Source organism: Labeo rohita, chromosome 20 (genome assembly GCF_022985175.1).
Source record: "Labeo rohita strain BAU-BD-2019 chromosome 20, IGBB_LRoh.1.0, whole genome shotgun sequence".
Lineage (NCBI taxonomy): Eukaryota > Metazoa > Chordata > Actinopteri > Cypriniformes > Cyprinidae > Labeo > Labeo rohita.
In genome coordinates this window covers 8,189,917-8,217,510 of record NC_066888.1, presented here as the reverse complement: position 1 = coordinate 8,217,510, position 27,594 = coordinate 8,189,917, and the positions used below count along the sequence as shown (strand labels likewise).

Below are 27,594 nucleotides of genomic sequence, written 5' to 3'. Positions count from 1 at the left end.
GAAAAGCTAGAGTTGCTGTCCGAGAGTTTCTCAGTCTCCTCAGCAGCTGAAGGCTTCCAGAGCCATGCCACTACCCCAGATCCCGTGAACCCTTGGAGAGGAGCTCGCTAACCGGGCTGAGCAGCGTCCTGGACGCTGGGGATCTGAAACCACGGGAGCTTTGAGGAGAAGGCCTTGATATCTTGGGATACAAGAGATGTGTGCAGCTTTAAGGACTTTTAGAGAGCCACTGGGAGAATAAGGAATCACGGAAGACACCAAGAACCGGTGAACCACAAGGATCTCAATTGGAGAACAAAGGTTAGAAGACATCTGGGTAAAAGACGCAAGTTCATATAATTTCTCTGATATTTCACTTTTCATCCCTCAATCTGTCAGAAGCTGGAAGTTATCCTTCATTTTTGTTTGGCACATGCCACTTCTTGTACGTTCGCTTGTCTGCTTTTGTTTTTCCCAAACTAATTTCTCCAGCTGCTGCCCTGTGCGTTCAGCCAGGGTACGGGTGGGCCAAGCCGTCTGGTCAAGGGTCGTTCTGAGAGTTTGCATTGGATTACTTAAGCCGTTCTTCATAATCCAATGCAGGGAAGTAGGACAAACATCAAAGGCAGAGAATTACCCAGAACTTCGTCTCTTATTATGTTTGTTTGCGTTTCAGAAAAAGTAATGCGTGTTTTCTGGTCCATTTCAAGGTCATGCAGATACATCTGGATGGGTGTGTTTGTTTGCTTTGTTAAGAGCAGCTCTCTCAGCACGTTCTGAGCCCGAAACTCTCACAGAGATTTCCACTCTGCTATCTAAAACAGTGTCTGCCACTCTGTGGGTTGTCTCTTGTGGCTTTTCTTCTACTACAAAGACTGTATTTTGTGGATTCGGTCTTATTTTGAAGACTGTGGTTTGTAGATGCTATTGTAGCATGTTGTAGATGTTTCTTGGTTGCCTGGTGCTCCTCACGGTTCCACTGGTTGAGCTCTTGGGAATCTGGCCCACTGAGCATCTACATACTGTTCTGTAGGGGATAAGGGACTCTATTCATAAAAAACGTGGTTTTAAAGAAAATAAACCTACTAAGACAGAAGGTCGTTTTACACTAACCACTTCCTCATGTAGAAACGTCTACGTTCTCACGTTGCGCACACACTTCTCTCTGGTTTGACAGAAGGCTAATCAGAAACTTATTGTGTGTTGTAGCACAGTTACCCATAGACACACAAGGGACAGCACAAGTAGATCAACCAAATGACCAAATGTCAAGAAAGCCACTACGGCGTAATGGGACGTTCACAGAGGACATGATCTTTTTAGCTTGACATGCATCATGTGACACATTATGAAGATAACCATAATACCGAAAACCAAACCAAATGGCTGAAATTCGAAATGTTAGAAAAATGTATGTTTCCTCCGAGATTCATAAAGCTTGCTAAAATCTGCTCAGAGAAAAAGAAGCCGCTCCTGGACGAATTTCCATGTCATTACTCTTCAGAGAACATTCCGTGCTGAAGTGTTGGCACATGGCTCACCTGTAGCACATGTGAAACGTCTTAAATTTCCTGTTCGACTCTGTCATTTTGTCTTTAACACTCAAAGACACTCACTGCATTAATACTGGCCTCTTTGGACAAACAAATTAAACTCTGTAATAGAAAGACACTGATGTTAGAAAGTGTATGAAATATCTAAATTGAAGAGCTGACAGTCTAATGTGATGCTGGGTAAATAAGGGCCTAAGGCTGCTTTTGTTCCTATTCAGCAGTCAGTTCCTGTGGGTTCTGGTGATGAATTTCATCTGGATGTTTATGTGTCATGAACTTCTATAAATGCATCCAGATACATATTTGTGGCTGTTAGATCATTCATTTAAAAACAGAATGGAAAATACAACACATGAATTCTCAAGCATTTTTTTAAAAGGGACATTTAATGACATTTTCCATGTTTAAGTGCTACAAACTGGTCCCTGGTGCATCTACTAACCCAGAAAACGTGAAAACACTTTCTGTTTTCGCAAGCGACAACGGTGTACCAGTTCTGACACCATGGTAAAAGTTCAAACAAAGCATGCTAACTGTCGTAATTCCGTCGTTGGCTGCACAGACAAGCACAGAACACTATTTAAAGTCCCAGGCTTAGAGACAAGACAGCAGTGGATTTATTGATTTATTTACTTTATATTACGCTGCTGCCACACAAAAATCTCAAAATGTGATTTCTTTCCCAGCTGTTTACCTTCACTGACATAACCAAACTTAATGTGTGTTTTTAACAAACTTGTATGTATTTGACAGTTAAAGAGCAGTAAGACATGAAAGAGAACTTTAGTTTAGTACTCACATACCGCTTTCTGTGCATGTGCTTTGGATTTGTGTGCTCAGAAAACCCTATATCGGACATTGAAACTAATATGGCTTTAAAAAGCATTGATTTCAGCACAATAGACATGATAATCGAAACCAAACAGATGTTTTTTGGCAAAGCATCTAAAGTACGACCTTTAAAGTCACAGCCCTATTCTGGAAAAGGGGGCGGGGAGCATCGGCTCATTTGCATTTAAAGAGACGGAAACAGCGTGTTTCTGCTTCCACTCAAAATAGGCATTTTCAAAATTATATAATAAAAAGGACAGTTTGAGCTGAAACTTCACAGACACATTCTGAAGACACCTGAGACTTATATTACATCTTGTAAAAGGGGCCATAATAGGTTACCTATGAAATCATTTCTCGCAGCAGAACCTGCAGAACTAAGATTAGTATTTCATGAGGGAAATATTAGATTGTGGAAATATTCCAGCTACTCCAATTGAAGAATTTCTGAACTTTAAATTTAAAAGGTCTTAAAGTTGTTAAAAGTTATAAAAATGATCTACTAAACAAGTCTGAACGTTGTCTGAGCCAAAGTGATTGCAGAGAATTGAGATGAGGAAAAAGCAGTACAAGGAATTTCAAAACAGACTTGCACGTAACAGATAAGAGCCAAACACTGCTTCTCTTTCTGAAAGTGCTCTGTTTATCGTCTTCCTCTCAACAGGTTAAAACAGAAAAATACAAGCATTGCTTGTTCTCATCTACGCCGCTAAGGTAATTAGAAACATGTGGAGATGACTTCTGGCCTTTTGGAGATGCACAAACGGTTTCAGGATTTCAGGCTTCCTTCTTTTTCTGTTGTCTGTAATTTTAGCAGCCACAATCTTTTCCAAAAATTACGTTCTCTTGATATCTAAACCCAGACTGACCTACAAGTTCATCTGTAACTGCTACGGTCTTAAATCACTTGTTCACCAAAACAGAGGCCAATAAAAATTCCAAGCTAAACGAGAGAGGGCGATTTAGAGATTTGGGAATAAAGTGAACCTGCATTCGCTTTCCCATAAACCTCTGCAGGAAAAAGCAGCCATCAATCTGTTCAGCTGCTGCAGGTAATGATTTTCTAGCATCTGCCACTGTATCTTTGGTAATATGGGGACGTACTTGCACGCAACAGATTTGCTGTAAAGATGAGATCAAGAAACAGGGTTGCTGGAGAGTGCAATGTGAACATTTGTATCTGTCACCGACTCTGCTCAACTTTGTTCCATTGCAAGACATCTCTGATGCTCATGTCATCTCAAATCACCATCCCTCACTGTGAGTGATTGATTTTCTAGTTGCTTTGTCAATGCTGTCAGTGTGATCATCCCTCACGGCTGATTTAGCTTTGTACAAGCAAACTTAAGAAAAAGTTCTGCTCTTTCTCTGACGTGCATGTTCCCACAGCAAGTTTTGAGAGAAATTAAGATTCTGGGAGGGTTTAAAAAGGGCTTGTGGGTGGTGAAGAGGACCGATGCCTGAGCCTTCCAAACCACGTTCAGTGAAAAGCAGCATTCTTTCTTTGGACAAAACTGCTTCTCTCTTTTCTTTAGCTGTGGGCTCCAAAATCAATTAAAGTTCCCACATGCCCAGATCTCACTTCATAAATTCATTACATCATGCCCTGTTGGGTCTCCATTCTGCCAACATTCATTTCCCTGCAACAGAGTTACAAAACTAAACTTAGGGGCATGTTTTCCAATCTCCTGTGACCTCTTTTTTCTCCTACCTTGCTCTTACGCTCTCCATTTTTCTAATTTTGTCAACACTTCCTCCTGATTGAATAAGAGTGTGTCATATGTTGACGGTTCCTGTTTTTCTAATCTCAAAATGTTCAGCGACGCTATAAATTACTACCATGCTGAACCAAGGCGCGCATGATGCATTTCTTGTACAGACTCAAGATCATAACAGAAAGCTGCTGTTTGTGTAGTCATCTTTCTGTCATGTTGTTCCAATAGTAGAAATTTCACGAACAACAACAGAATGAGAATTCTCTTCAAACTATTTACTCTCGAAGCTTCTGATTTCAGCTGTTCTGCCTCCTGCAAACTAACAAATTCATTATGGTCCCTCTTTGTCCCTCCGTCACCTCTAACTGCTGTTTCTCTTTCTTTTTTTTCGTTCTCATTATGGAATATTTTTGAAGTATGTCTATGTGTTTATTAGACTAGCTGCAGTCATCTTGGGAAAGTCTGACAGCCAGATGTGTTATCCTTAGAGAGTTTTACATTTAGTCCGAAATAATAACTCAAGTCAGTAACAATTTAAACAATATATTTTATTTGTGAACATATGTTCAGATATTCTTAACAGCTACCTTTTGACTATTTTTGAATTTTTTTGTATCATCAGTCAAAGCTTGCTAAATATTGTTGACAGACACAAAAAGCAGATTTACTTTACATTTCCGATTACTCACTAAAAACTCCCACAGATCATGTTTTCATGCCATTTTAGGTCTCATATCGCAATCATTACCTCTTCTTGTGACTTTCCCCCATTCATTCTCAGTTACCGCTGACTTGGCTTCTGATATTCCTCATTGAATCAGACTCCTTTTATCTAAACAATGTCTTACATTAATGATATCTGCGTTGTTATGTTCTGTTTACCCTGGGGGGGTTATTATTGCTGCTCTCCCTGCTCATTCATGACATGCTGCATGGATGGGCAGGGAGTTTTTTGCCCAGAACAGAACCATGCCACCAAACCAAACTGTATGCTAACTGTCTATCATTTTGATGACAGTGGTCCTGACAGAACTAGTAATTTATACACATTTTAATGATATACTATGTAACATTGGCATTTTTTTGGCATATTTTTGTCCTACGAGTTTTTTTCTCACCCAATATTTGGAGGAGACACTGTCTCCCTTGCCTTTTTCGGAGGAAACAACACTGATATATAACTTTATACATATACAGTCGCAATCAAAATTATGCAAACCCCTTAACCTATAAGACATTTTGCTGCAAAAAACTAAATTTTGTGAAAACGATTATACAAAGTTATCATCACACATTTAAAGAAAATTATTAATACACATTTGAGTAATTTTGAGAACGTAAGTTGATGAATAATGTGAAAAAAAAAAAAAATCGAATTGGCTCTAAACATTCATGGTCAAAATTATTCAACCCCTAAATGTCAAATTTGACGCAGAATCCTTTATTCCTTAAAACCACCAATAAACACTGCTTGGAAGTTTTTAGAAGCTTCTGTCACCTCTCTACTGCAATCTTGGCCCATTCCTCGCCTGAAAAGCTTTCAGATTACTGATAATCTGTCACTGCTTTCTTCAAATTCAACCAAATATTTTCAATGAGAATTAAATCTGGAGACTGATAGGGGCCACTCAAGAACATTCAATGACTGATCCCTGAACCAAGCATAAGTAGATTTGGCTGAATAGTTTGGGGTGAATGTCCTGCATGAAAGTCCATTAATCATCAGCTTCAGTTTTTGCACCAATGGCCTGATACTTCAAAGAATCCATGATGTCCTTCATACAGTCATGAATTCCGCTTCCTGCTACAGTGAAACAACCCCATAACAGGACTGGTCCACCTCCAAGTTTGACCTTGGAGTTAGATGGTGGTGTTCTGCTTATGAGCTTTGCTTTTTTTTGCACCAAAAAAGCTGTTGATCCATAGGTCCAAAAAGTTCCAGTTTGGTCACATCACTGCATAAAACATTCTTCCAGAACTCCACAGGTCTACCCAATTGAATTTTACCATGTTCAAGACTGCCTTTTTGTTCTTCTTGATCAAGAGTGGTATTCGTCAAGATGTAATTAAGGCCATGCTTGTCTAGTGTTCTTCTTATTCACTGCATTAAAATGTTTTTCCTCCTTTCGTTAGGTCATCTTGCAAGTCTTTGGCTGTGCACTGCAGGTTTTTCCTCAGTTGTTCTGATCAAACATTTTATGATATAGTTTTTCTGGTACAACACATTTTAAGGAATAAGGCTATGTGTCTAGAAATTTTTAAATGTCTTGGAAATCTTTATATAGCCTAAGACTTTCTAACTTTTGTGAGAGCTCTGTCGACTTTGCCATATTTGCTACTCAGCTTCAGCACATGCAAGGGCAAACTGTATGTATGTGTAACAGCTCAAGCTAATTCTGTGTTCTAATAAAGTTTCTAAAAGTATAATTGTGTTTTATGACAGTTTTGTTTTCTACCATTCAAATAAGTGACTAAAAACCAGCTGTTGAATAGGGGTTGAATAATTATGACACAATTGTGTTATTAAAAAAAAACCCTAGAACTCAAAAACATTACATTATATATTGATATTATCACATTTAATATGCCAGTAATCTGTTTAAGATGCAATTTTTTATTAAGTCCTGGATCTTCAGAAAAATTTGTATTTATAAAGTGCTGTAGTCTCTAAAGGGGTTGAATAATTTCAAATGCAACTATAGTTTTAGATCAAATAACAGATGTGTTTGTGTGTGTAAATGCATGTAGTAAAACTGCAGCAATGGCAGATATGCCAGGTAGGATTGGAGTTGTCTGGCTTCTGAGATTGGCTTTTATCACACAAATGCTTGGTCAGAGACAGGGTTTGTTGTGGACCACTATTCTGCCAATGTAACGGAGTCACGAACCAGACTCATCTCTTAAAATTTTATGAAGCTAGCTGTTGGGTTGACTAGCTCAGATCTTATTTTTTTCATAGCTCAGTGACTAATCACATAAACTTAAAATTGGCCGCCTTGCACAAACAAGCTCATTCATTAGGATGTAAACAGGAAGTATCCCTGGAACATGATTACAGATTTAGGTAAAACCAGTCACAACATGCTTCATTTTAACCATTGCGTTTGTCTTGGGATTTATTTGCTTTACAAATAAAATAAAAATCTTTACAAGCATTTCTCGCTTTAAGTCGTTTCCTGACGCCTTGTCGAAGCCCATTGAGAACAACGTTTTTAGTCGCTTCGTATCCTTGTCTAAACTTTCCAGCTATAACTTTTTCACTCATAAAACTGCTCAAACTGACACTGAGCTTTCTGACTAATAAACTTTTCAAGAAAAATATGGGACTTTACAGTCCCATATCAAAGCTTTCTTAACAACAGTGCAAACACCCTTAAGAAAACACCTTAAAATACCCGCTGGTTTCTAGTTAAACAGCTCTCAACTGCCCAATCAAAGTTTGACACGAAACAGCTGACCAAATCCTTTGAAAAAAACAAAAAAAAAAAACAAGTAAATGCTGAAATTAAAGACGCTTGGGCATAAATCCCACAAAAACAAGAGCTCAAACTCTTTTACTCACTTCAGAGGAAGTCACAGTAATGTCATGCCAGACACCACAGGCTGAAATGAAGAGTTGGGCGCTAAGCAGAGAGAGAGGCAATGAGCTAATGACTCAAGCTCAGATCCAACCCTGGCACAGCCAAGGAAAAACTGCTCCTGGTGGCCCACCAAAGCACACCGCACACGTGCAGGCCAGCCAGAAAGCAGCGTTTGCCATTGTAAAACTATCCACAAGTAACTTTAATTGACTGACTGGATGATTGGATGAACTGAATAGGAATAGTTTGGCTCTTAAAGAGTCTTTTCATTGTCTACATGCATATTCAGAAGGTTCTAATATAGCCAAAGCCATAAATGCAACAGAACAGATGCTGATGTCAGCATCAGCCCTATGGTGTGTTATTAAAAGGCCAGACACGAAGGGGCCATTCTTCAGGTCTACATGCTCACACTTACTGTAAAGACATTAAGTACATTAGATGAGATAGTGATCATGTATAAATGACAAAGATGGAGCAATAAAAAGAGAGTTAGAGAGAGAACTGGCAAAGCTGGCTTCCAAGACACAAGTATAAACAAAACTCAGTAGCAATTCTTCTCTCGGAGCTGAGCTTCACGAAAATACTCTTGAGGAATAAAGGATTTTGGCAGCACTCTGTAAAAATATGGAATAAGTGAGACTTTATTACTAAAACAAATGTGTTCAGGCAAATACCCTTCTTCTGCGTATTTTCAAGATGGATAACCGAGAAGACAAAAACAGGACTGAGGAAAAGCCGATTTCTTTGATGAACTATAAAATGAACCCAGGGACCTTGTTTAACCGAGTTTTGTTTGTACAGCAGTTTCCATAATGATATTCTATAGGGTTGTTTACACAGTACATGTTATTGTGGTTTAAAGGCATTAGAGTGCAAAGGAACAGAATGCAGTGGAGAGATATACACATTACCGGTCAAAAGTTTTGAAAAGAAGTTTTTAAAGAAGTCTATTCAGCTCTGCAAGACTGCTTTATTTGTATTTTGAAAAATACAGTAAAAAGCCATATTGTGGAACATTACAATTAGCATTGATAATAATCATGCAACACTGAAAAATTAAGCTCTGTCATTAAAGAAATAATTACATTTTAAAACATTAAAAAATAAAAAAACATTTTAAATTCTAATCATTTTTACGACATTACCATTTTACTGTATTTTACATCAAATACAGTTGAGGTCAAAAGTTTACATACACCTTGCAGAATCTGTAAAATGTTAATTATTTGACCAAAATAAGAGGGATCATACAAAATGGATGTTATTTTTTAAAATTTAGTACTGACCTGAATAAGATATTTTACATAAAATATGTTTACATATAGTCCACAAGAGAAAATAGCTGAATTTTTAAAAATGACCCTGTTCAAAAGTTTACATACACTTGATTCTTAATACTGTGTTGTTACCTGAAAAAAAAAAAAAAAAAACAGCTGTGGATCATTCATTTAGTGATAGTTGTTCATGAGTCCTGAACAGTTAAACTGCCTGCTGTTCTTCAGAAAAATCCTTCAGGTTCAACAAATGTTTTGGTATTTTAGCATTCTTGTGTTTTTGAAGCCTTTCCAACAATGACTGTATGATTTTGAGATCAATCTTTTCACTCTAAGGGCAACTGGGGGACTCATATGCAACAATTATAGAAGGTTAACATGCTCACTGATGCTCCAGAAACAGAATTAAACAGAATGAAGACGTAACATTAACATTTTGCAGATTCTGCAAGGTGTATGTAAACTTTTGACTTCAACTGTAAATGCAGCCTTGGTGAACATGTGAGACTTCTTTCAAATACAGTAAAAAATAAATAAATAAATAAATAAATAAAACCCCTCAATCTTTTGATTGGATGTGTGCTTTTAAAAGTCAAACATTGAAGCCCACTATGCAGAGAAAAATCCTGAAATATTTTCCTCAAAAACCTTAATTTCTTTTTGACTGAAGAGACATGAACATCTTGGATCACAATGGGGTGAGTAAATTATCAAGAAATTTTCATTCTGGAAGTGAACTAATCCATTCAACTAGTCACTAATGGGATGCGGAAAAAGTTTTAAGACTCGTTGCAACATCAAACGAGTACATTTTTCCAAAGAAATACAACCAGCACAGCTGGATGAAAGAACGTGTTTTGACTTTGCTTTTTAACTGCGTAAAAATGAGCTGACGACTTCGCCTGTTGTGCAAAGTCTTGCTATTTTTCCCATTGTCTTGCACAGGAGCACCAAGTTTTAAAACAATTTTTAAAAAAAAAAAAAAACACATCACTGATAACTTCTGTGCCTCACAACTTTAAACACAAGAACGCGCTCATTGAACAACTAAATTATGCCTAATGCAGAGGAACCGCAAGGATTTAGTCTTCGACAGCCACCATGACTGATGTTAGCACAGTCAAACCCAATGAAAACAAGAAAGCGGATTAAATGTTAATGTGCTACACTGGCTGGTGACATCATAACAGTGATACTGACTTCGTAAAAACACCGGAGGAACCCAGGGGTATCAGAACAGTCTGGAGGCCGTTCTGGAGGCTCTGTGAATTATGGCTACTAACATCACATGAAGAGCCAATTGGCTGGAACAGTAGAGGGTCACAGCTGTCTATACAGCACATGAAAGCTAAAGAGGATGATGAAATGAATCATGGGAACAGTGAGTTAATTGTATAGAGCGTGGAGACGTATGACTCAGATGGGTGGGGAAAGGGCAGTGAGCCACTGGGAGCACCATAGAGCAGTGGTGGTACTAAGCTTCAGCCAAATCAAGAACAAAGTTGACAAAAGCCACATTTAAAAGCTAATTACATTAACCTAAGCTTGCTAGCTAACTGACTGTACTAGCTACTGACAACTCTGAGTGCCAGAGTGTGAGACCTCGGGTTAAGTCTGACAGCCCAGAGGAGAAGCAAACCAATGATACTGAAAATTGTTATAACAGCTGACAAAATGTTAATATTTACATTTATTCATTTGGCAGGCTCTTACTTTATCCAAAGTGATATTCAAATATACACTTCAAAATACACACAGATTGTGTGTTTCCTGTGAATCGAACCCATGACCTTGGCATTGGTAGTGCAGCGCGCTACTAGCTGAGCTAGAGGAACTAAAAACTGTTAAATGAGATTTATGAAACTGTTAAATGAGAAATGTTATGTTAAAGAAAAGCAGAGATTATTAGTGTTGTTACATCGATTAATTGCGATTAATCATGATTAATCGCATTCACAATAAATGTTTGTTTACATAATGTGTACTATGTATATTTATATGTACATATATTTCTTGAACATATGTATGTGTCTGTATATATATATACATATAAATAGAAACAGCACACAAACAACTGTTTATTTTGGATGTGATTAATCGTGATTAATCAATTTGATAGCACTATCGGTTACTCATGAGTTGTGACACAAAAGTGTTAGATTAATTATTTATAGTGAGGTGCACATCTTGTGTGTAACCATGAGCAAACGCATACCTTAGATGTCTATTACTATTCATTAGTGAAGGTGAAAGGTTGAGAAACTGAGTAATGGAGACAAACGCAGCCGTCCATTTTATGGTTGAAGGGAGGGAGAGAAAAATAAGCAAATTAGAAGGTAAGAGTTTTCCTCTCAATCTCTCAGGTTAGCATTCTGAACCACAGTGTCCTAAACCATTGTGCTTTGGCGTAGACCGACATTCCCACATCTGCTCTGGATATGTTAGCTGCCCATTACTATGCACAAGCCAAAAATATTTTGAAAAATTTTGAAATTGTGAAAAATTACAGGAGGGAGTCCAGTTGACTTAGTGTCTGTGGATGGTTAAAGATAATTAGGTTGAGTAAGTTTGGTTCCTGAAAGCGTGAGTGCGAGAAAGTGATGAAAATAGAGGCAGACACAAATGAAGACAAATCAGCAAGTTTCTGGACAGCACAAGATCTTCTTTTCCCATGAAGTCAGGTTCAAGGCCAGGTGTCTTGTTTGGCAGCCCGGCCAGAAGGACGATTATGTATGTGACCCAATTTCTGCACCATAGCCCAGATTTTCCTTAAAGCCTTGTCTTACGCTCTTCTCCCTTCTAATCTCTTCACTCCACACAGCTTACTTCTCAAAGTCGGTAGCCTGCAGTGTCAAAATGCTCCACCGTGCATGATTAGTTCAGCCACAATTGGGCTGTGTTTGACTGGCTTTTTCATTTCACTTTACGCTTTGAAATAAAGAATCAGACGTTTTGAAACCTACCCCTAAGAATTTCAGGTTAGCTTTAGATTACTGACTACAAGCGGTTAGAATCAGACAGTAGGACAAATACAAAGGATCTCCACAGAGGTTACTTACCAGGGGTGTTTCCTCAGAGGAGGTATAAATAACAAATATTTCTAAAGAAACACCGTCCAACAGCAACACCAGCAGGTAAAGTTACAGCGGGAGTCTGTGTCTCTCTCGCCTCCCCTGAGCCCACTGAGTTTTAACATTATGATATGATTGGATATGACTGGTTATGTTCATCTGTGATTGGTTCATGCGATAAATCCCGCCTCTTGTGTTTGTGTGTGTTCCACATTTGCAAATCAGTCTGAACGAACGACATAATAGCGTTAATCGGAAGATAAATTTTAAAAAAGTAAGCAAACAACTCACACACTTACACTTAACCATCATTTAATGTCAAAATAAGACTTAAAATGGCATGAAAACATGATCTGTAGGAGTTTTTAGTAAGTAATCAGTTTGGTGAAATTTGAAGTTACTGACCTGGCCAAGTTAAAGTAGTAAAAATTCACAGTTTCATCTCTCAAAATGTTCCAGTGCTCTTACATTCACATTTATTTATTTGGAAGACTCTTTTATCCAAAGTGACTTACAGTTGAGGAATGCAACAAAAGATTCAACATACAATGGCAATAAACATGAGAAGAGCCAGTTACACAAGGTTTATGTCATCGTTCAGAATAGTAAAAGCTAGAACAGGAATGGAAATAAGGGATAATGAGAGCATAGAAAAAAGTAAAACATGAGAATGCAATTAGATGCCCAAGAAAGAGATGGGTTTTCAATTGTTTCTTGAAAACTGAGAGGGACTCGGCTGTCCAGATCTAACTCTCTCCAAATTAAAATGTCAGCAACACATTCTTATAGAGGCAATATGGTGTTCCAATGAAGCTGAAGCAGAGAGACAGTTTCACCTTTGTTATTCACTGTGTGGTGTATGTAGAATGTACTGGATATGCAGACACGTCTTTGGTCTCGCAGCGCAGATGGCAGAATTGCTGACTGAAATATGTGTCTGTATAAACAGGGAGGGGGACCTGAAAGAGCACATCTAGGTGTTGATGAAAAGCAGAGCTCAGCATGGAGGGAAAGGTGATACTAGGATTAGAGGAGCCTAACGCAGCTCCCGGAGAGTGCCGCTAAGCCAAATACTGAAGACATGCTGAGATACTCAAGAGTTGGAGATTGTTAAATACTGAACCCTGTAGAGTGGGATACACAGCAGGATGTTAAAGCACCTAGGAATGTGATCCCCTGAACCCTGGAGAGGTGGTGAAGGGGGTAGTACGTTACAGAGCAGGAGGTACAAGGGCAGGAGAACGGTTATAGTCCACACTTAAGATGGGTTTGTGTATAAAATGCCATGGTGATGACATCAGAGGAGTGATGAACTGCTAGCGGAGGATGTGAAGCATCTGGATATGTGCATGTGTTAGTGGAGAATGTAAAGTGTGTGCAATGTGTGTTTGATTTAAATGTCTGAGACAAGACTGAATAGCATAGCAGGGTGTCTGAGAGAACAGAAGGGGTAAAGGTTGTACACCATGTTGAACTGCTAATACACCTACTTTTCATGGCAGCATTCCATTAAAACATTGACTGTACAGGTATTGTCAGGCCCAATGATAGTCCTTGTGGTTGTCCACTGCTGTGGAGTTGGCACCAGAACATGCTTGGCAAAAATGCCCATTCTTTTCCCTTCTTTCACCATTTCTCACTCCTCGTTTGTAGTTGTCAGCAATGTGACGTCTTTGTCACATCCCCTTTGGCTTAGTAAACAGGAAATTCTTATTGAGGTTAACTCATTCTGTGAATCTTGTTGACTTCTAAATGGCTCTTCTGAGGCAAAGTCTAAAGGCATTAAATCACCTGCAAGGTGATGTCTAGAACAGTACAACTAAATGCTAATGTAGCTTGCATAAGACAAACAAGCTGATGATGTACATGACACCTGACTGACAGCTGCTTTTCTTTCTCCTTAAAGGTGAAGCATTGGATTTACCACTTTTTGGAGGTCTAGGAACATAAGGGTAAACTGAAGAAACCAACAAAAGCAGGTGAGGCGTTAACAGAAGCAACCATGAGAGACATAACATGGTGCATGGGCATCATGCTCTGCCTCTCCATCTGCTTGTTCGGCAAGAGCCACTCAGGAAATGCACTCACACAATCTCGACAACGGCGAGCACCAGCCGATGACTCCAAGAAGTGCTCCTACACTTTCTTGGTGCCCCAGCAGAAGATCACAGGGCCGATCTGCGCCTCTGCCACAGGGCCCGAGCCAGACAAAGACCGGGTGACACGTATAGACATTGCTGATGTGCGGGAGGTCCTATCCAAGCAGCGGCGGGAGATCGAGATGCTGCAACTAGTGGCGGATGTGGATGGGAACTTGGTAAATGAGATGAAGCTTCTGCGCAAGGAGTCTCGTAACATGAATTCCCGAGTGACTCAGCTCTACATGCAGCTGCTTCATGAAATTATCCGCAAGAGGGACAACTCCCTGGAACTGGCCCAACTAGAGAACCGTGTGCTAAACGTGACCACAGAGATGCTCCGACTGGCCTCCCGTTACAAAGAGCTGGAGCTACGTTTCGCAGGCCTTGCTGCCACAGTTAACAACCAATCTGTGCTTATCGCCGCTCTGGAGGATCGTTGTCTTCGTGGATATGGACGTCAAGATCTGCCGGCAGTTCCGCCGCTGGTGCAGGTGGTGCCGGAGAGCATTCCAGCAAACAACAATCGCTTCACCAATGAGATTCAGAGGGACAACAACAACAGAGCCTTTCCTAGAGGATCACGAATGGATGCTCCAACGCCCGACCCGCTGGGAATCCCACCACCTCCACAGGGCACCCTTACTTCAGATGGTGAGTGACCAGGGATAAGGAGGGGGGGTGAAAGAATTCTAGGAGATCATTAGAAGTCTAGTCCTGTCAAGTTTTTTGTGTTGGTAGTCCAATGTCAGGCCTTCAGGTGAGATATGGTATCACTCTATGCTACAATGCCACACAAAATGTTGTGGTAGCAACCTGCACATGCGTTAAGAGTAGAGTATGTTGTGGCCACAAATTTGATGGCTTATGACTTGTTAATATCCCACTTCCCATTCTCTCAGTCACCTTAATGACCTAAATCCTTCTCGTTGTCCATTTATTGGTAACAAAATGCCTCATAAATCGTTAAATAGCAGTTTATTGTGGGGCCAGTATTATGGGATTTGCAAAAGTTTCCATCAAGGGTGCACAGTGGACACACACATGACCACCTCTTTGAAAACTAAAATAACAAATGGGATACTGTACAACTGCTGTGCCACTGAAGGTGTTGCGTTTCCCCGGTGGCACTACGTGTTTCCAGTCAGAGTGGCACTGAGCCATTATCCTTCTAAAGCATGAAGACACAGCCGAGAACAGACTGCACAGTGTTGTAATGCCAAAAGTTACTGAGACAAATCTTAGAATCCTCCATTCCGCTCCTGCAGAATCCTCTCTGGCAGCCCATGAAAACAAAATATGAGCTCATGGATTCCTGAGTGCACACGTGAAAACACGCAGCCACACAATCCTCCCTGAAAAATCTGAAGTAGATTAAAGAGGGTCAGAGAAGAGTGAAATGGATGAACTCTTAGTCTAAGCTTGAACTGGGCTTCTGTATGCATAAAAATATACCTGTCCAGTAAGGAGTGACGTTTCACATAAGAACAAGAATATGCAACAAAATCTACAAGATTCCCTCTTCAAGCACTTAACCAGCCAAAGCATTTTCCTCCTTTAACACACCTGCAGGAAAGTGATACTGCCTCTGCCAAGAAATCTAATACGTTTGAAATCTTTCCGCAAAATTAAGTTATGTCCAAAACCTACTTTTGCAAACTAAACCTCTGCAAAACCGGATTGGAACCCAACCAGTGCAGGAAGATTATCTGGACAATGAATATCAATAATTATGAAAAAAAGTTGAAATTTCGACTCACTGTCACAAAGGGACATCAAAATGTTTAGAAAAAGGTGCGCCAATTTTACTAAAAAGGCTATAACTCTTGAACAGAATGAGATATATTCACCAAACTCAGGACACATGTGTAAGAACTCAATCTTTGGTCAAATAAAAATAAAAAAACATGCACAGCTTGGCCATTTGGTGGCACTATAAAGTGGAAAAAAACATAAATCTAGAACTACACAAACCAATCGACTTTAAAACTTGTGTGCAATGTCTTTGTCCAAAAGTGGCACGAGTGTCTGAGGACATTTGCATATTTCAAAAAACATGGCCATCATCGGCCAATGAAATTTGAGCACCTATTAGACAGGATTAACGAAGGCCAATCAGAATGAAACTCGGTGGGCATGTTCGACCCATGTCAATCAAATCTTTCATTAATTATTCTCAATTATGTTAAAAACCTACTTTTGTGAACTAGTCCTAGGTTTTTTACTCTCGATCAAACACATCGAAGTTTCCATGATAACATTTGCTATAAAAATGGGACAAGCAGTTGAAATCAGCAGACATAAGACAGACAATGAGAGAAATTCAATGTCTGTATAAGCAAGTACATGATCCTACCCTACTAATCTACTAATCCTACTAATTCTGCAATTACTTATGACTACTAAAAGACAGTGAAGGAGAAGTACACTGTGAGAGTACATATGGACTTTTCATTCTGAGAGTTTTAAGTGTACAAGAAAATAAGACACACTGGTGCAGCATTGTGACAGCACTTTAAGCTAAGCTTAATGGCATAAACACTTACGCAAGAAAACACTATACTTCTAGTAGTATAGAGTACCCAGCTTTGCATCTTAAGTAGATTTTGCTACTTCATATTATTCACAGTTTTGTCTCTCTGTTCTGCGATTCTTAGCAGTATAAGGTCCATATTCATGCAGTCATTTTTAAAACCACATCCCCGCAAGACAGGTTTTACAGCCATGTAACTGTCAGTAAATACCATATGGCAATACCATAAAACATTTTACTGCACACACGCTGGAGTACATATGAAATACAGAGGGAGAATGTGTGTGTGTCTGTTTTGGAAATGAAACATGTAAATCTATTACTTAAAAGAAAGTCATAAATTTTGTAATTTGAGGCAAAGGTACAAGGGCAGCAGCCCTGTTCCAAAACTTAATGAGCTACCTGGCTTTATACTGCCTACAAAGGGAGCTACATTCTAAGGTCACAAAGCCTCATAAACAACTGATTTGAAATGATTTTTGACACTCTCATAACTAATTTAAACTGGGATCAGAATGTTTCTAAACTAATGCCTCTCAGTACAAGCTTTCGGTGTGCAGCACACTTGGTTTTAGAACAGCTACAGTCTTAAGAGAGGAAAAATAAAATCTGACTCATCTCATTACTCAAGCTCCATGAACACAATGGAAAACATCAACAATTTTCCAATTCTGACTTTGTCAGAAGAAGCACTTGCACTCTGTAAGACCCCACACCTGGCAGGCCAAATTAGCGGACATGCGCGAGTGTGAGATGGTAGTTTTGGACTACAGCCTTTAGTGATAAAGTCTCGAGTAGGTGTATAAATATCACAACCACCAACCTCGCCAAACACAACCTCCATTGGTAGCTTTCTCCAATTCCATTTCTCCCTCACATACCGACAGTTCATAATAAACAATCTTCACTGCTTATCCAGCAGATCTTTAGTCTCAACCCAAGACTTAATCATAAAATCTCTAAGTTCCTGAAGCAACTGGCTCCAGAGTCCAATCTCTCATGTGGACAAGGCAACTCAATAGGGGCCGATTTTCTCCCGACTGACCGCTAATGACTGCTCAGCGTAGCCCACTTTACCCAGTACATGGAGAATTACAACCACAGCTGACCAAAGCAAAACACTCTTATAACCTCCAGGGTTGTACAGTACTACTTTTTTTTGGCTGATGAAAATGTATCATTACTGAAAAAACAGAAGCTGCTTAGAGAGTAGTCTTGGATGACTCTAAGATACAGTTCTGTTTGAGGGTCCTCCTGGACCGAAGCTTAGAAAACGCCCACTCCCCCTCTCTGCCGACGTCTGCTGCTCGAAGCTGCCCGGCACAATGCCTGTCTGTATGAGCTCAATGGTTGTCATTCATGGACAGGCGGTCAGGGCCACACTGGGACCTGGCTGGTTAACGCAGCTGTTTCAGCACAGCTAGAGCTACTGAAGAGCTTCCTCTCAACGCAGGAAAACTCCTCTTATACAACACACCAACCGTACCGCCCAAAAGAGAGTTTGGCAGAGGGGAATCTCTCTTTCTCTTTCTTCCTCTCTACATCTCTGGCTCACCCCTATATGACTGATAATGATTTTAGCTTAAGCTCAAAGTAAAGAGGAAAAAGAAAAATGAGCGGAAAATAACCAAAGGAAGCGGGAGTCACACAAGGCCTGAGCTGGTGTCTGGGCATGGTAACTTCATCAGGACAGAGCAGGGTATTTATCTTTCAGCCAAATCTCAAGTACCCTGGGCAGAGACGAACAGACCCTACAGGGAGAGCTTTTAGTTAAGACAACAGTGTCTCTCTATGGTCAGGAAATTCCCTAAACTCATCAGACACTTCTATGTGTTCAAAGGACTGCAGGTTTGAATCACGAGTTCAAAGTAGGAGTCTTATCCAGCGAAATGATTGGTCATTTTCTTAAAAAAAAAAAAAAGATATAATTTTTTTAACCCCAAATACCCATCTTGCACTAGCTCTGGGATGCACGTCCGCATTATGTAATCATGTTGGAGCTTAAACCCCATCTAATTTTCTCCTCGACCTTCAAAACAGTTCGACATCATTATTTCACCTTTTTTTGTAAAGAGCGTTTGACTTTCTTTGCTGGTTGGTACTTCCGCCTACATCACACGTGACTTCCAGTGTGATTACGTAATGCATTGAGTTAATGCGAGACAAGCATTTGTGGTTAAAAAGTATATAAATTTGTACTTTTTAAGAAAATGACTAATTGTTTTGCTAGATATCACACTTATTCCTCAGCTAGGATCATATAGAGCCTTTTGAAGCTCCATTGAAACTACAATTTGGACCTTCAACCTTCTGATCCCCATTGAAGTCCACCATATGGAGAAAAATCCTAGAATGTTTTCCTTAAAAACCTTAATTTCTTTTTGACTGAAGAAAGGAAGACATGAACATCATGAGAAAAAAAAGACATGACAAAAAGGGCAAGACATTAATGTACAAGCACATTAGATATACTGCAAACACAGCATAAACTTAACATTTTAACTCACATCTGCTCAAAACTAATGCAAACATACAAGAGAACCTGAACTAATTTATGTGCTAGTCAGAATGCGTAACTCATGTTATGAATGCAAATAGCCATTATCATTGTCACTGCATTGGTCCAGATACGATATATTGAAATGAGAAACCCAGTTTTCTTTTCTCCCTGTCTTCCTCAGGCCCATTCAGAGACTGTTTTCAGGTGCGGCAGGCGGGACACAGCACCAGTGGGATGTATCTGTTAAAGGCAGAGGGCAATGATAGACTGATTCAGGCCTGGTGCGAACATAAATTAGACAACGGAGGCTGGACCGTAATTCAGCGAAGGAAAGATGGATCTGTTAACTTCTTCAGGAACTGGGAGAACTATAAGGTAAAGGCCCACAACACATCAACCAGAGCTTGCAACACTGACAGTCAACTAGCAGTAAAGTCCTCTGCTGACTATTTATCCAACTTTTCTTAAGTATTCCGATAAGAAACAGGAAAATAGGAAGACAGCCACGTCGTCTGCATTTACATAACTGCTCCACATCCCTGTCGTGTCAGCGTGTAAGTGAATTAGTAAGATAGATGGAATGTGTGATGAGATTCCCAGGAAGGCTCATCAGTGATTTACGGGTAGGTCACTGGTTCTCAAGACTTTTCAGGTCAAGTAACGTCACTGTTCGAATTAGAACATCAATGTAGCACAGAGACAGTGTATCTCTCTATCTTTTTTTTTTTTTTTTAATTGACAATTTCACGTTTTTTCAGCATTAGTGCTGAACAAGACACAGAAAAAGACGTTTCAGCTTTAGTCCAGGGAAACCAAATAACTATAGCTGTGATATATAGGAGGCTTGTAGTAACAAAGCGCATAATTCAATCCCTTTCCAAAAGCAATGGACCAAAAATGACAATTTTCGCCTTGTACACTGCTGAAAACAATGGAAAAATCTAGTTATGCCTTTATAAAGTAGCTCTCATGTTCCCTGCAAAGTCTGTCCTGGGAGTGTGACTTCACCGATTTAGTCAAAGTTGAGTGCCAGATGAGTGAATTGTAACTCCAGAGTCGAAGGCCTACTACAGAAATATACCTCAAATCCCCCTCAGTGACACAAATGAAATGAAAACAAGTAGAATAACTGCAAACGGTGGGGGAAACGCACATAAATCCACTAAACACGCTCAAGACTCAGACTAACTATTTCCATTGGAGAAAAGATCAAACTTCTCTGTCACATACTCTGTCTCTATTACGGTTTCTCTCGTTTCCTCCCTCCTTCTCCCACTCAGAAAGGCTTTGGGAACATAGATGGAGAACACTGGCTGGGCTTGGAGAACATCTATAATCTAGCCAAGCAGGGGGACTACAAACTGCTGGTGGAGCTGGAGGACTGGGTTGGAAAGAAGGTGTACGCAGAGTACAGTAGCTTCCATCTGGAGTCTGAGAGTGAGGCCTTCAGGCTAAGACTGGGCACCTACCAGGGCAATGCCGGAGACTCCCTTACGAGCCACAATGGAAAACCCTTCACAACGCTTGACCGGGATAAAGACGCCTTTACAGGTTAGATGCTAGCAGCCAGTCAATAGGATAACTGCTGAAGAAACTGTCCACAGCTATAAAGGTTTAGTAAAATTCAGAACATTTCTTGGTGTGTTTCAGAGTTCCTGTTGCTAGTGCTGTCAACTGATTACATTTAAAAAAAAAAACTAATTATTCACACATTTTCTGCGATTAATCACGGTTACTCATTTTAAAATTTGTTTTTAAATATGCTTTTATATTGCAATCATTTAACATTCAATCTTCAAATTAATGTACAAACAACAAAGACAGTATATTTTTAATATTTGTTAAAAGTATCACTGAAACTAATATTACATAAACCCATTATTTACCTGCGCTCTTTTAAATAGGAAATATACAAAAACCAAATAAAGTTATCACACACTAAATGTAAACTGTAAAGATGTTTTGAACAAATAAACAAAATTCTTGTCAAGAAAAAAAAAAAAAAAAAAAAAAAAACAGAAACAGCAGTTGTGAGTGGGGTGGCCAACCCTAGCCCCACCCCTGCATTAAATGCATTAAACACCATTCAATTGGAAAATTAATCGCCTGCGTTAACGCACTAATTTTGACAGCACTAGTTTAAACCTGTTTCCGGTTGCTTAAAAGGCTTAGACTAGTCTTAGAATTGGTTTCAACAAGATCAAAAGCTTCTCAAGTGTTTTATCATTCCAACTCATTGCGTTCTCTTTCCCATTGTCTTCAATCCCAGGCAACTGTGCTCATTTCCACAAAGGCGGCTGGTGGTACAACGCGTGTGGTCAAACGAATCTGAACGGCGTGTGGTACTCTGGCGGCGTGTATCGCAGCAAGTTCCAGGATGGGATCTTCTGGGCGGAGTATGGAGGCGGGTTCTACTCGCTCAAATCAGTCCGTATGATGATCCGGCCAATAGACTGAGGTTTTTTTCCCAGGACCACACCTTCTTACCAACCCTGATTGAGTCTAAATTGCTTGAATGCACTCATAATTCACTTCAGCACTTATTTATAATCACACATTCATGTTTATGAGGACTGACAAGTATAACACATTATAGTCGTCACTGGTACAACACCGACAAAAAACATGAAAAGGAAGAGTGGAAGGACATGCGTTTCTCCAGACTTTCTTTGGTCCATCCAAATGCGGAGAAGATGACCTAGTAAGAACTAAAAGCTGAAGTTGGACATGGACTGCTCTTCCCCATCTCCTACATTTTTTCTTTATTGTCGTTCTTACATTCTTCTCCATTGTTGTCCGTTCCTTCTGACTCTTCTTCATTGCCTGGACTGATGACATCATAGGTTTTTAAATCAAAGATCTTCTCAACTATCCAGATTTCAGCCTCTGGCTTGTGTGTCTGTAACAATAAGGACTGGCACTGGGCTGAACTGTTCGCCAGGCCCCGTTTTAATTCGGGGTAATGTTGGTCTGTAAATATACTTCATGTTTTATATTTGTTTGTTTTGTAAGAGTTAATTTAAGGACTCACCTCCAGACCACAGTATTCATTTGTTATTTATGTATCAGTGATCTGTATTTATAACAGCTATACTCCTCCAATCATCTACTCATCCCCGATTATGATGTACCATTGTGCTTTTGACAAACTTTTGTATACTTTTTGTATACCAACAGAGAGAATATTACATTCGACACCAGGGTTATAATAACCGTGGAAATTGAAAGGGACACATCCCCCGACATCTATCTTAGAAGTCAATAAGTATGCATTTTTCATAACTAAATCTTAAACTCAGTGTTATTTTTTTAATAATATGACATTTTCAATTGAAACAAGACATTTAGACAAAAATGCAGGGCTGAACTAGATTTCATTTACTGGGAGTTGAGCAGATTGTAGAAAGTGGATGTTAAAGGGTAAGTTCACACAAAAATGAATATTTGCCCATTATTTACGCACCCTCCAGGCCTCCTAGGTGTATATGACTTCCTTCTTTCAGATGAATGCTATCGGAGTTATATTAAAAATTATACTGGTACTTCCAAGCTTTATCATGGCAATAGGTGGGTGTTTCTTTTCATCAGTCCAAAACAAGTCCAATAAAGTGCATCCATCGATAATAAAAAGTGCCTCACATGGCTCCGTGGGGTAAATAAAGGCCTCCTGTAGTGCATTTTTGTAAGAAAAATATTGATATTTAAAAACATAATAATCACTTTAATCTAGCTTGCGCCAACTGGTTTTACACAGAAGCCATTCCGGGCAGATGACATATGACGTCAGCATTGCATGTGGACCGTTCAGAAGTGGTGAACGTGAACGCTACGTGGAGAGAAAACAACAAAACAAAGGTCACGAATTAGCAGTACAAAACGAGGATTTGTAAAGAAAAATGTCAAAGGATTTCGATATAAGCCAAAAGGAGACTGGGTTTCTTTTGCTAAAGTAAGCTCCTGTAAACAAATGTTGGTTTGTGCACCGCCGACATCCTACGTCATCCGCCCGGAGCGACTTCTGTGTACGACCAGTTGGCGCGAACTAGATTAAAGGGATTATTCCGTTTTGAATGTGGAAATTTTTCTTACAAAAACACATCGGTTCGCTAAAGGAGGCCTTTATTTACCCCCCAGAGCTGTGCGAGGCACTTTTTTATTATGGATGGATGCATTTCATTGGACTGATGAAGAAAAACACCCACCCATTGCTATGATAAAGCTTGAAAGTGCCAGGATGATTTTTAATATAACTCTGATCGCAATCGTCTAAAAGAAGAAAGTCAAATACACCTAGGATGCCTGGAGGGTGTGTAAATAATGGGCTAATTTTCATTTTTGGGTAAACTATCCCTTTAAATACCAAAATAGAGCTAAACCAAATGTTAATTGGTTAAAACAGTTGGTCAAGATTATCCAATAGCCTGTGCAGCCTAAATGATGTCAGTGACGAAGTTGTTTCAGAGCAAAATGAGCAAATCATTAAGTTTTAAATTAAAGATTCAGAATTTAGAAATTGGCCTCCTTTTAATGAATGAGTGTGAATTTGAAGTGAATTGGTCGTACCTAACGGAAAGTGGAACTGGAATTAAAGGAAGTGGAATTTATTTAATAATTGAATGAATTCATTATACACAACTATAAATACACCTAGAGACTTTATTTTTTTAAATCAATCAATTTTAGACATGGTTTTACCAAGTCTTGACAAATTTTTGCAACACTTGTAGATAATTATAATGTTATATATATATATATATATATATATATATATATATATATATATATATATATATATATATATATATATATATATATATATATATATATACACACACACACACACACACATATACACACATGTATGTATATATACACATATATACATACATACATACATAAATACACAAACACATTTTACATATACATACATATACATACATATATATATACATATATATATACATATATATATATATATATATATATATATATATATATATATATATATATATATATATATATATATATATATATATATATATATATATATATACATATACATATATACACACACACACACACACACACACACACACACACACACACACACATATATATAACTTTCTTTAAATTTCAATTAATTGTAATTCTACTTCCTAAAATTCTAATTTGAATCGCAATTCTGCATCCTGTTTGTAATGTGATGTCAGAGGTAAGGAGCAAAATGAACAAATTATTTGGGCTGGGAAAAAAAAAATTATAATGATGATGATGACTCGATTTTGATCAGTTTAGTTAACGAACGGAACATTGTCATTTTGTAGCGCTCCTCCCATTCAATAAATAGTAATAAGCTTTGTGCTTTGTTACGTTAAGTCTCAGATTTCAAATTCAGTCCATTTATTACAGTATTCAAAAAATAAATGCCATTTTGGCGCTGTTTAATGTGGAGTGACAGATGGTAATGTACAACCAACTGACTCTCACGTATATTTTGCTGCATTAATTGAAAGATTTCTTTTTTCCCTGGAGAAAATTTGACATGTACTGTACCTGATATACATCCAAAATAATCAATATTGAATCAAACTGAATCAAAAACCGAATCAAATCGCAAGCTTGTGAATCTGAATCGAATCGTGAAATTTGTCTCAAAACCCAGCGCTACAAATTATACATACTATTAGGGCTGGGCGATATGGTAAAATCTAAAAATGTAAAATCTCATGGCAAAACATTAAATTTGAATTAATCAATAAAATCAAGCCCAGCCCTACATGCCATTATAATTATTCTTTTGAATAATTATGAAAGTAAAAGGGGACAGTTAGATTTTTCATTTAGTCATCTAATACTCAATATGTGGTTACACCAAAGACTGTAGGAATACAAAATCGGTTCACTCCTATACTTATGAATGTGAGAAACTGTAATATGGCATAATAGTCCCACCTAATTGAAAGAGCCAATCGCTGATTTGTAAAATCATTAGTTTTGTTATGTCTGTGCATGTGCATTGGCTGGTCCAGCCTGAAAAAAAAGCTTTTTAAATGCTATTTGCCCATTCATTTAGACAGGACTTGGTCTTGTATGAGTTGCCAGGAGGCGTTGCAAATATGACGGTTGAGTGAACAAATTTCCTTGAAAAGGACTTTGGTTACACCACTGACTCGCTCACAAACACATGCAAAACCAGAAAAAAACCCTTTGCAGAACTGTAGAATTTATGCTAGACTTCCCTCATGAACACACACAAACAGAGACAAACACACTCATCTTTGTAGTCTCTGATGGACTCCTTTAACAGGGGAGCAGACATACTTATGCCTGAATGCAGTTTTGGTACAAACCAAATTTTTTGTGTAAATGATCTCTGAATCTACACTTAACACTGCTCCAACACTGAATAAAACAGCGTCCAAAAGTCTGAGTGAACCTTTTCTGCACAGTATATATGGACTCACAGCTGGTTTTTCAATTACACAATTGATTTTTCTGCAATATGAGCACGGGCATATGTGTGTGTGAGTGTTTGAGACTGAAAGAAACAGAGATTTCATGTCAAAAGTATGCAGACATGTGAAAATGGGAGGACTACAGCACATAGAGACAATGAAAAACACATTTCTGCCGTCCAGTCACGAATGGAGGCGAGAGAGACCAAGACGAGAGAGAGAGAGAAAGACAGGGATCCAGAGGGAGGGAGAGAGAGAGATGGAGACAAAAGAGCAAGACATTCCTTCCATATAAAGTGCTTAGGTTACAGCTCCACAAAAGTGTATTTCATAAAAGTTATGCCTCCCTGTTCCCGGCTTCCCCAGCGGGACTATCTTTCAAAACGTCCTCGATCACTCACAGCCAAGCATCTAATTCTATCGGGAGAACACAGACACATGCACTCAGAGAGGAGAGAAAGACACGGGCAGATGAAGTTTTGCGAGCGGCCTGCGCTCCGACACGTTCTAAAGAGCTTCCGTCTGTTTCCCAGCGTGCATCTCCCCATGGGACACAGATCGCAGGCTTCACACTTACACACACGTGGCACAGCAGAGTAAACACTCACACTTAGACAACAAGTGCAGTCACAATCCAGCCATAAACTTGTTTTTTGTCTCGTAAAAGCTTTTTTTGGATAGAGACTGATGACCACTAAAATCATCAGCTGTGAAAGTGGTAAAGTTTTGGCTTGGCGCGCCGTGCACTTTTAGCTTCTGAAACGCCACTGCACAGACAACTGTACTTGAAACTTTATTAAAATATTCAGTGAATCATGTAATATAAATCTGGTCATGATTGGGCTTTATCTAATCAAGAATAATATCATTAACTAAAACTATGAAACTAAACATGAAACTAAAGTAAAACTATGAAACTAAACTTAGCTAAAACATGTTTGTTAATTAAAATAAAGATGAAATAAATTAAAATAAACATTAAATAAAAAACTAGAAAATTAGAACTGTTGGCAACAAACTAAAATCATTAAATGGAAGTAAATACAAACTGAAACTTAAATAAAACTGACAATAAATAAATGAAACCTAACTAGTAACACTAATAAAAAAATAAATAAATAAATAGAAACCGAAATGTAATATAAAAATATGATAAAAATGACAAAAGCATGTCATAAAAAAAATATTAAAATTACGAAAATACAAAAATACATGTCACACGATCAAAATATTACATGCAACCCTGGACCACAAAACCACAAATAAGCTTTCCATTGATATATGGTTTGTTAGAATATGATTATATTTGGCCAAGATACAACTATTTGAAAATCTGTAATCTGAGGGTGCAAAAAAATCAAAATACTGGGAAAATCGCCTTTAAAGTTGTGCAGATTAAGTTCGTGGCAATGCATATTACAAATCAATAATTAAGTTTTGATATATTTAAGGTAGGACATTTACAAAATATCTTCATGGAACATGATCTTAATATCATAATGATTTTTGGCATAAAAGAAAAATCGATCATTTTGACCCATACAATGTATTTTTGACGGTTGCTACAAATATACCCGTGCTACTTAAGACTGTCACGTTAATATTAATAATATATAAATAATACAAAAACATCACCAGTCCAGTTCTATTTTGATGTGATTAATCACATTTATATTGTATTTATTCATTTAGCTGAGATGTTTTTCATAAAAAACTACTAAGAATAACAAAAACATTGAAAAAAAAAAATGCTAAAAATCAAATAAATTAAATTTAAAACTGAAAATATAAACATATTATTTATACTGCTACTATTACATTAATATTACATAAATAATACTACAACACCACCTATCCAGTTCTATTATTTTAATGTGATTAATCACATTCCCATTATATTTATTTAGCTGAAATGTTTTTTCACAATTTTACAAGTGATTCACAATTTTACCACTGAAAAT

The 27,594-nt window shown here is 38.3% G+C and overlaps 2 protein-coding genes across 5 annotated transcripts in view; one reads left to right on the top strand and one right to left on the bottom strand.

Annotated features, from left to right (window-relative positions):
* Positions 1 to 27,594, bottom strand: part of ralgps2 (Ral GEF with PH domain and SH3 binding motif 2) — a 150,570-nt gene that overhangs the window by 32,453 nt on the left and 90,523 nt on the right. The window lies entirely within an intron of this gene.
* angptl1a (angiopoietin-like 1a) lies at positions 19 to 23,075 on the top strand. 2 transcript variants are annotated; one of them, XM_051138904.1, is made up of 5 exons: positions 19 to 300; positions 13,914 to 14,799; positions 19,360 to 19,553; positions 20,459 to 20,729; positions 21,448 to 23,075. In XM_051138904.1, exons 2-5 carry the CDS (start codon positions 14,010 to 14,012, stop codon positions 21,633 to 21,635), a joined length of 1,443 nt encoding a protein of 480 aa, XP_050994861.1. In that variant the 5' UTR covers positions 19 to 300; positions 13,914 to 14,009; the 3' UTR covers positions 21,636 to 23,075. The 2 variants fall into 2 exon arrangements, with proteins under 2 accessions (XP_050994861.1, XP_050994863.1); XM_051138906.1 differs by having other exon boundaries at positions 19 to 316.